General features: G+C 34.1%; 1 protein-coding gene and 1 non-coding gene across 2 annotated transcripts; one reads left to right on the forward strand and one right to left on the reverse strand.

The window, feature by feature from the left end:
* Positions 1–140: 140 nt before the first annotated feature.
* snsl (snustorr snarlik) lies at positions 141–3882 on the reverse strand. Its single transcript, XM_068285596.1, has 4 exons — positions 3749–3882; positions 2057–2191; positions 901–987; positions 141–831 (listed from the first exon to the last, which is right to left on the reverse strand). Exons 2-4 carry the CDS (start codon positions 2130–2132, stop codon positions 236–238), a joined length of 759 nt encoding a protein of 252 aa, XP_068141697.1. The 5' UTR covers positions 2133–2191; positions 3749–3882; the 3' UTR covers positions 141–235.
* A 5484-nt stretch (positions 3883–9366) lies between these two features.
* TRNAD-GUC (transfer RNA aspartic acid (anticodon GUC)) lies at positions 9367–9438 on the forward strand. The gene has a single exon. It is a non-coding gene; the product is annotated as a tRNA-Asp (tRNA).
* The last annotated feature ends 1159 nt before the right edge of the window (positions 9439–10597 follow it).

The raw sequence follows: 10597 nt of genomic DNA on the forward strand, positions 1-10597 counted from the left end.
TATAGTCATACAAATTTAGATACATTTTTACTCATATGTAAAATGTAGATAAACGCATTTGTCTATTATTTATTGCCTGCTTTTAGGCGAGTGTCGACCTCGCAGTTCTTTATCTTTTTTAAAGCATATTTGCAGGCGCGTTTATATAAAAATCACTTCTATTTATTAGTACAAAAATTTGAATATATTTACAAAGCGACTACCAATTAAGTGAGGACTACACACATTTCACAACCTAAGATTCGGTTTCCAAACTAACATCCATTAGATCCTGGGTGATCTCTGCTCTTGATTTTGCCGCACCACTACCGTGACTCAATGTGTTGGTGTCCTGAACGAGAGCGGGTGGGGGCAGCCTGAACCCACTGGGGCCACCCAATTTCAAAGCAAATGCCGGGTCAGGACTCGGAGCTGGTGTGGTTGAGGTCGTTGTGGATGATGAAGTTGATGTTGTGGCCAACTTGTAAAGCAATTGCAACTGTTCTATGGATGTTGGTTGCCCTTGCAAACTCGGCTGTGGATTTACTTTGACGGATTTGGTTTTGGTCTTTTGTGGTTTCATGCCATTCGACCAACTCTCCAACCATGTGGCTGCATTACGCTCTGTCGATGTCATTAACATTTCCGCCTCCTGTTGTAGTTGTTGTCGAAATTGTTGACGCAGCAATGCCCTTTTATCATCTGGGCTCACTTGACGCTTATTGAAGGATTGATCCTCTTTGCTGGGATCACCAATGGGACGGGTTTCTTTCTGTGGTCCCAACTCCACAAGCATTTGGAAGTCCGCATTATCGCCCAAACGAAAGCCAAAGCCCAGACGTGAATCGGTTCCTTAACAAAAATATGGAATGTCAATATTTTAATCGAAATCATAGAGTTTAAGGATTGATTGTTGCTTACCCTTTTTAATCGGTGGTATATTGGAGAACACTAATGACAACAAGGTCGGCAGTTGCGATGGCACTATGAAGGTGGATACATTTTGAGCTGAAATTTATTTTACATATGTAGTTTTAGTCTATTACAACTCTGTGACCCATCCCAAAATATTCAAGTTTCTTGAGGCCTGTTTCTTATGTAACCCCAGGTTTTTTTTTATGAGACTTTTGCTTAACCATTGTCAGTTAACAATAAAAACTTGGTAGATGGCCAAGTGTGAATATGAGTCACATCGTTCCGTTGCGGGAGTTGAAATTTCACTTTGAAGGTCGTATACAAATATTTTGAATATTTTCGTAGAAATTCGATTTCGATATTATAATTAATTGTAACAATATTACAATATTATTTTGTTAAGTTGAAAATGCCGAAACTAAACTTAGTTAATGTATATTAAAACATCTGAGTAACAGAAAGGAAGTTTAACTTTGCTTAAAAACTGATTTGACTTATTTTAAACTTATTAGAATATACTAAAAAATAAACGTAAATATATGTATTTCCAAATATTTGAATTTTAATGTGCTTGAAATTAATTTGGAATAACTTTTTAATTCAGCTCAAAGTGTATTTCTGAATGACTATGATGAAATTTCCAACTTATCATCATTTTACTTAAAGATATTCGCATTTAAGTATAAGTTAATAATGTTAGTACAGATGGATGTGAGGTAATAAAGATAGTTATATTTATTTGTAGGCTCAGCTAATGCGTTTCTAGACCATTAAATTGGCTTCTAAGTGGTGTCATTAAACTTTTAATGGTAATGAGTTCAAAAGTTACCTCATAATTGATAGACTTTGTTCTACACAACATAAAAGATATGTGTGTGTGTGTGTGTGTACCTACATATGAATAAATCAAACTACATACAATGCCACAGAGCAAACCCAGCATCAGCATTGCTGTTAGACATTGTCGACCTTGACACAAAGACCGGCAACAACTTTGAAACGCGCTTTGGGTGCCTATTCGGTGTTGGCCTGGTCTGAGGCTTGAGCTTTGGACCTCTTACTTACGAGCCAGATTGAAACAGATGTTGGTAGTGTCTCCAAACCAGTTTCGGGGTTTTCTTATGTTTATTTACCGTCATTTGGGCTGTCTTTCTATACTTACTATTGTGCAGCAGACAGAGCAGCAGAGGGAGGCAGAGGCTAACAGAGCTTCGATATTGTTTTTTTGGCCAAAACATGATCAGCAAGTAGACAACTTACAGCAAGCATGCCAAAAACCAAAACGAAAACTGCAACACTGCAAATATATGTAAAATACAACCTGATATTACAACATGCCAACCAAAGCGTAGAATTTTCGCAAACCGCCTCAAATGTTTGCGCAATCTTCGAATCAATGTCTGATTGGGAGTCTTAAAATTAATCAACAACTGCCATGCGATTTAGAGATGTTCGTCATGTGTGAAACAACAAAAATAACAAATAACAAATAGCTGAAATATTTTACTGTTCGATACCAACATGAATTTACATACTACACATTTTCATACAACATATGGCCAAAATAAAAAAAAATCTGCACTTTCAGTCAACGGGTCGACTAGTAGATACCCTGCTTCAATTATGCATTAAAATTCATTTTAATTTGTAGATAATTGATTGCTAATTGAGTTCACCTACTTGAAGAAGTGTAGAAAGCAATTCATTGGCGGATCTAGGTCTGTAAAATGGGGGAAATTCGCCCCTTAAAGTATGCAATATGCATGCCTCGTGTGAATTGTAATTTAAAAATACTATATCAACAATGTTTGCTTCGAAGATTGTTATTTACGAATAGTACATTCCAAAAGTTCTTTCAATGTTTATCTTATTTTACAGCCCTAGATCAGCCCATGAGTGTATGTTTAAAATTTACTCCCTTAAGTATGCAATAGACAGTCAAAAGTTTACTTCTTTAAACGTAATGGAGAACTTGTGGAATATTATGAGGATAACGAATTTGCTCTTTGGGTTTGTTTAACAAAAACTTATATCTGCACACTAAAAGTTCTATATCTTTTATAGCCGATTCTTAAACAGCCCATGGCATACTTTAAGGCGCAAATTTTCATAATTTTACATTACTAGAGTGGCTTTAACTATCCTGCTGGAATATTGTAATCTCTTATGTGGCGATAGATATGATTTTTTTTTTTACATTTTATTGACCATGCGTGGCCTACACTTTGATTGGTCTCGAAATACCCGACTCAAGTCATATGGCTAGAGGGTATAATAAGTAAGCAACAACGACAACAACAACAACAACAAAAAAGAAGTCTGTTTGGAAATCACTCTCACTTTTGTTCAATGAGGTTTTGGTTTTTTTTTTTTTTTTTTAAGGTTTTTGGTTTTGCTAACAGCAAACGTCAATGCGCCCGCCAAGCTTTATGTTTTGTATTTATTTTTATTTTTCTTCGTTGTTTTTTTTTTACAGCTTTTAACATATATTTTAAAAGTTTTTTTTTTTTTTTTTTCTGTTGTTGGCGTTGGCGTTTGGCCTTGCATGTTATTTGGTTAAATTTTTGTGGTTTATTTCTTTTATTTCTGTTGGTCTGTTAAAAATATTCAATTTACACTTTTAGCTCCACACACACACACACACACACACACACACACACACACACACACACACACACACACACACACACAAAATTGTTGTTAATAATACTAGCAAATATTTGTAGTGCAAAGAAATTGTAATAAAAAATGAAAGTGACTTTTGCTATTTTCGGTTTAAAGTAATGCCAACAAATTCCAAATTGAGATCCACAAGAGACACACACCGAGTCGTACATATAAATGGCATAATTACATTTTGTATTAATAATTTGTTGTCGATATTTCGGATTTTTGTTTGTTTTGTTTAATTTGGCAGTGGGTAAATTGGCCCTTCTTTTATTTCCTTCGTATCGGAGCTTTAACCGTTGTTGCCCGTTTCGCGTTCGCTCTGCAACTGACAAACGGAGAGACTGAAAAATAAAATGTTCATTGGACATGCAACACGCGCAAAAAAAAAAGCTGAGCTTAAGCTTGCTGGGGGCGGGCGGGGGGTGGGTTATTAATCACGTAACGTTGCGCATGCGCTGCTACATTCGAGAGAGCGAAAAGAGATATGGAAAGCGACAAAAATACACAGAGAATGGGAGAGAGAGAGTGAGAGAGAGCAAAAGAGTGAGAGAGACATTGTAATACCGGCTGATGGCTTTTGCTCCATTAACGTCAACTCCAGCTTAAATTGGCGCACTTGAGTCGCAGAGTTTTTGGCACATCAATTACGTATGTGTAGGGCCTGGGCTCTCCGGGCCTGAGCTTGGGTATTGGGCCATGTGAAAGGTTGCGACAGGGTCTGAAGCTACTTTTGCTTTTTCATAATTAAATCATATCCACATACCAACCTTTTTTTATGGATTTTGTTTGTTTTTGTGCAAAAAGTAAAGAAAAAGTTCGACAAATTAAGGCCGTTAAGCAAAATTAAGCCATATTTAGTGTAGTCTTCTTTATGTGTAGCGTGCTTTATTTTCTTCTTGTCCCCATTTCATTTACATTCATTACAATAACTCCCTGTTTCCACATGTTACATTTGATTCATTCCAAACGTAACCTATTAATTATGAAATAGAATATACATAACATTTAGAATACTCGAAATAGTAAATTTACCCGAAAGTAGATTCAAACTTTTGATTTCACAAATTCATATGTTCCTCAAATGTATTCCATAACAAATTACATTTTAGAATACCTATCAAAACAAAGCCCCAAAATGTAGTCAAATAAAGCTGGGTATTAAAAAAACAAAACAAAATGATTGTCTACTGTTCAAAATTTTATACAAATTCTGTTCGCATATAAATCTTTTTCCAATCCTCTTTATAATTGGCTCGTGCTCATATAATCCCTTACCTCAATCTTATGCGACATCTTTTAGGGTCATAACGACAATCATACCCGGCGGTTGCATTGAGACTTTCAGTCAGTTTCGAGGCTTCATTAAAGAAATAATGACAATAATCATAATAACCTTACATATGTACATACATATATGAATCAAAACTTTATAAATATATTGAGAAGGAGCGCGATGGGAGTCTCTTTATTGGATTCACAAAAAGGTTTAACTGGCCTAAATGCACATTAAATTAGTAATCTTAGGGCTTTAATTATAAAACTAAAAACTACATTTTCATAAAATGCAGTAGGCACTTCCATTGAATCGTTTGTTAAATTCAAGTGTTTGCTGCAAAACCTTCAATGTAAACTAAACCTATTAAAAACTATTTAAAAATGTTTTATCCAACTACTTCTAATGAATTTTCAGAATGTAGCAAATTAGTAAATCAAAGTCAAATCCCTCGCTGTGGCGTTAACCCGTTCGATAAGGGAAGGCCAAATAATCCTTTCATAAATTATATGGAAACTCAAATCCCATCTCTGTTTTTGGTCCTGGTTTCTCTTAACATCTTATCACTCTAATTAGTTACAGAATAGTGAAACATCTTTACTATTTACACATGTATAAGTATTGTAATTATTAATATTTTATCTTATTATAGTCCTGTAACGCCATTCAAAAAATCTCCATATTTGCTAATTTTTCTAATGCAAATAAAATATTGTAAGTGCTCGCATATTTAGGTTTTCGTAAAATAAACTAATATTAATGGTGCCAAAATGAAACTAAAATACTAATTACCCTTGGTCATTCAGTTCACTACAGTTCCATTTGAGAATATTGAGAATTTCAATTATTCATATATGTATGTACCTATGTTTTAAAGCTAATATGAAAAAGAAACACGTATCGTTTTGAACTCAATTTCGATGAGGGCTTGACATTTGTTCAAGTTCACTGAACATAATGATAGCTTAAACTTTTGATATTATAAAGTCTAATATTTTGTGTTTGTGTTTTGCATAACTCTTTAGCTTGGACAGACAAATTGCCAAGTAAATAACTAATAGCCGCAGAGCGCCCACGCCCTCTTAAACGACATGGGAGTGAACAGGTAATTAACACAGACACACAAGTTAAAGTTAGTTGGCTTTTTTGCTCATTTCATTTTGGTACATTGTGTTTAATTACCGAAAAGAAGAAACAAAGAGACTTACGAACACAGCCCAAAAGATTTATGTAATAGACGTTACTTGCACTGACGGCCAAAATGGAAAAATGAAACTAGCCAAGTCTAATGCCAACTACTTGGTCGTGAGTGCGAATGTGGCCGTTTAAGGTCTGGGTAAACATTGCAGACCGAAGCGGTCAATGTATGAATTGCAAATAAACTCAGCGGAGAAATTGCGTGTGGATAATTGACAATGCATTTTCTTTCATTTTCAAATATTTCGATGGCACTGTCAATTTTATTACCCAAGTCATCAAAGTGTTTGGCCTGTGGTCGAAAGTGTGGCATACTTTTAGGACATCCAATAAATAAGAATAGTTTTTGTGTTCTCATTATTAAAAGTATTTTCATTAGATTACCAAATGTGTATTCCCTTTTTTTTTTAAAAACTTACAAAGTATATATAATATAGCGGCAAAACTCCTCCAGAGTCAACAGTAGATATAAGGAACCCATGGATCATTTAACGGTTCAAGCTAGAATTTCCGAAAAGTCTTCATAAGTGTTCCTTGTCTTCCGATAAAGAGCAAAATAATATCGTGAGAAGTAAACATAATAATATTTGTCATCTTTAAGTCCACTTGATTACATAAACAATCCAGTCACCCAGGGTCTTTGTCTCTGCAGAGAATTTTAAATCTGTTTCCAAAGATGATTTAGAACCTTGCCATGGAAATGAATTGATCGAATTTTTATCTTTAAAAGACTCATTAAGAAGTTAAACTACAGAATTCTTAAAAGTCTAAAAAAAAATTTAACAAACTTTCATTTGATTCAAATTATTTGACATAAATATTTAGAGATTTGCACTTCTTGTCCCCGGGACCTCTAATTCTTGCTAAGTCTGTATAATACAGATAGGATACGGATAGGTACATAGGAAAATTGTGTACAAGCTAAGAAAAAAGGCACCCGACTGGTTCCGTCGCTTCAAAAACTCTGATTTTAGGAATAGATTAAAAACTTTTAGAGACGGAAATTTCGGCCTGATGAGCTTCTTTTTGGAATTACCCGCTAATTATTATTATTTCCGAAATTAAATATTAAATATCTATTGCCTGTCTTTAGGCAAGTGCCGACTTTTCAATCAACAAATTCTTCAAACAACTTTTTATAGTCGACTTGCAGGCTGTTAGATATAAAAGTCGCTTGTAAAATAAAGAGGTATATAGGTAAGTAGTTATTCACAGGGGTCACATAATTTTATATCAATATTGGCTGCTGCATCAGGATTCGTTGCTGGTGTTGGCCAACATGTAAACCAATTGCAGTTGCTGTATGGACGCTAATTGCTCATGCAAATTTCGCTGTTGGCCTACTTTGATAGATTTGTTTTTGGTCTTTAGTGGTTTCACATCTTTTGACCAGCTTTTCAGCCAACTTGCTGTGTTCCGTTCATTGAAGGTTTTAAACATTTCCGGTTCTGGTGGAGTTAACAGGGACTTCTTATCACTAAAACTCATCTGACGTTTATTTGAGGATTTATTATCCTTACTAGTTTCACCAATAGAACTGGTTTTCGTTTGTGGTCCCAACTCCAAGACCAATTGAAAATCCGCATTATTGCAAAGGCGAAAGCCAAAGCCCAGGCGGGAATCAATTCCTAAATACAAAGATGAATATTAACATATTAGTAATCATGTGATATCAAAATCAAGTAGTTATTTCTGACACATACTTCCCTGCTTTAGCTGGATGTTGAAGTAGTGCTACGAAGGCGAATGCAACTTGAGCTGAAATTGTTTGTCAGTAACCATTTTTAAATGACTCAAATCTATTTCATGTTAATAACCAAACTGTGGAGCTCACCCTTAGTTGCGATTTGCCACATAAAATAGTTCTTCTACTTACTTTTGTGAGTCAGAAATAGAAGCAGTAGATGTCTTACGAAGCCACAATTTTGTTTTCTTGTCCATAACATGGTGAATCCTAAAAATATATATGTATCAGATGCAAACCAATTTTATAATATGCCAAACCTAGAGGGGACTGTTTGGAAACCGGCTTAAAAGCTTGAACAAGTTAGGAGGACAACTAAACAGACAACTTCAGCACTTCTATCTACAGAAGGCATCACCAGGCTTAGAAAACTCGAGCTGTCTTACAAATAAACTGTCAAAGTTGAACCTGACCCTTTCGACTGTTATTTTAGTAAGCTTAAAGCGGCATCAAGTATGTAATTATTTGGCCGTGGACTCAACTCTCTTTGCTAGAGCTCAACAAGTACTTTCTCTTATAATAGAATGCCGACATCTCTACTGTTGAATTAAGAATGTTGAGAATATTTAAGCCTTAGAAATGATGTTGTCCTTTTCGAATCCGAGCTTCGGTATATTCGGTTTGAAGTAACACTAAAACTCACTTGAAACTCATATTTGTAGGCAAAGTTAATTTTGATTACCTGTATTAATAATTTATTTTTTTGTTTTGTGTTTACTTTGTCGGTCGATGAGTTAACCTCTCTTTTTTAGCTTGGTATCGGAGCTTTAACCGTTGTTTCCCGTTTCGAGTTCATACTGCAACTGAGAGACCATTAAAAGAAATTGTCAAAAATTTAAATATTTTTGTTTATAACTTTTAAAAGTGGCCAAAAAAAAAAAAAAAAAAACAAATACCAATAGACACAATACGCCCACATCTACTGAAATGACGAAGGAGTTGAAAAGTAATTAGCAGAAAGTAAAGTTAGTTGCTAAAAAAACAACGAAGAAAAACCAACAAAAAAATTACCAAAAAAAAAAAAAAACAAAAATTTATGTTTTTCCACTGCTGTCAAAAATAGGAAAACTGTGAAAATATTTAATATTTCGAAGAGACTAGTGACAGTATTGTTATTTATGGTCTAGCCTAAAAGTGTTAGGCTAGACCATTAATAACAATATTTTACCCCCTTCTTTTAGCCATGTTATGTATGTTGCTGTTCCCGTCTTTTAGTTAAGTGTTGGTTGAGAGATTTTAAAGCTTTCAACGAAATGTTTTCGTTTTCCAACCAATTTCATTGCATATATTCTCTGGGCAAATCCTAACAGAAGCAACACGATCCTAGTCTCAACGAAGCGGAAGTCGACTATGATTAAAAATGTGACTCAATGAGGACTAGAAACTGATTAAAAGACTTGTAAGAAACTCATCAAGTAAAATAAAAACTGTAATTGGGCGTTAGAGAAAGAGCCTAATTATGAGTATTTAAATCAGAAAGAGAATTCAACAAAATTTCGCGTATAGATATTCATATTCTAATCATTAGAAATAAGAACTTGGCAAAGCGTTTTGAGCAACAAATCTTTTTTCCGCCGCGTTTCCAACGTCCTCGATAGTATAGTGGTTAGTATCCCCGCCTGTCACGCGGGAGACCGGGGTTCAATTCCCCGTCGGGGAGAACGGAAGTTTTTTTTTTCCTAACTAAAATATTAAAATGTTATTCTTTTATAAAAGAACTAACATATATAGAATGGAATTGGCAAAAATTTCATAAAAATATGGGGAAATTCTTTTTAAAATTAGCTAACTACATAGTATGATTCCTCTAATTTTAGAAAACTTTCCGTATTTTCTTAGACAACTTTAATTTAAATTAAGTCCCTTCTGAGTAAACCCGTTTGGCACAAAATCAAGGACGTCTATAATAACCCGCTTACCCAAAATTGTCCTTAAATTTTAATAAGTAGGGAACACAGAAGCACTAAGTTTTCACACTCTTTTAAAACTCGTTATACTTTTCCAATTATCAAAATTTTGTTCGCTCTTTTAAATACTTAAATGTTTTTTATATAAATAATATTTATATAAAATATTTAAAATTTCCAATGTAGCTTCAGCAAAGTGCTCTTTATACTATTTTTTAACCCAACTTTTAATTACGTATACGCAATGTGATCTTTCATGGGTGGTAGGCTTAGGCAAGGCAAAAATAGTGTACATTATTTTCACTTTCTAAACTATGTATGTATTTGATTTAGTCATATATTCCATGTTTCTTACGAAAACACATCAATTTGACTTAAATTGACGATTGGGCCCAATATGTCTGAAATAAGATCCGTCCTTCTAATTTTTGTTTACTCTGCCAGTAAATAGGTTGACTATTGTTAGCTCTTCAACCGTTATTGGGTATAGTGAGAGACTCATAAATGACATGGCTGAAATTTCTTCATATTATTTTATATGTTGGTTGTTTTGGCGGCATTTTAACTTAACCATCTCCAGGTCGATAGGAGAAAACACAAAATTATAAATGATCGGTTCCTATGTACAGTGAACATCCTAAAAAGTATTCGGAAAGTAAATCTAATAGAACAATTTATTGTTTCCGCTTACTTTCAAGCTCACAAACTTCTTAAAAGCTTTTCACTCCGAATGCTGAAATAAGTTTTTTTATACAATTTTCAAATTTATTCTCTCAAATAAATGGCTGCAACATTTAGGCTTAAAATTTGTCTTCAATTTAAGTTTTAAGGATTGAAAAATAAAAAATAATAGACGTATTAAACTTGCGACAAAGTTATGTGGAATCTGAGAAAGAATTGAATATCTTATAT

The sequence above is a fragment of the Drosophila tropicalis genome, unplaced genomic scaffold (assembly GCF_018151085.1).
Source record: "Drosophila tropicalis isolate 14030-0801.00 unplaced genomic scaffold, ASM1815108v1 contig_413, whole genome shotgun sequence".
NCBI lineage: Eukaryota > Metazoa > Arthropoda > Insecta > Diptera > Drosophilidae > Drosophila > Drosophila tropicalis.

What these genes read in the sequence shown, in the direction of transcription:
- snsl (XM_068285596.1), bottom strand. Translation starts at nt 2,132, where the DNA reads ATGTTTTGGCCAAAAAAACAATATCGAAGCTCTGTTAGCCTCTGCCTC. An exon ending in GCTCTGTCTGCTGCACAATA is followed by an intron (nt 988 to 2,056) that starts GTAAGTATAGAA and finishes AATAAATTTCAG; the next exon opens with CTCAAAATGTATCCACCTTC. An exon ending in TATACCACCGATTAAAAAGG is followed by an intron (nt 832 to 900) that starts GTAAGCAACAAT and finishes ATTTTTGTTAAG; the next exon opens with GAACCGATTCACGTCTGGGC.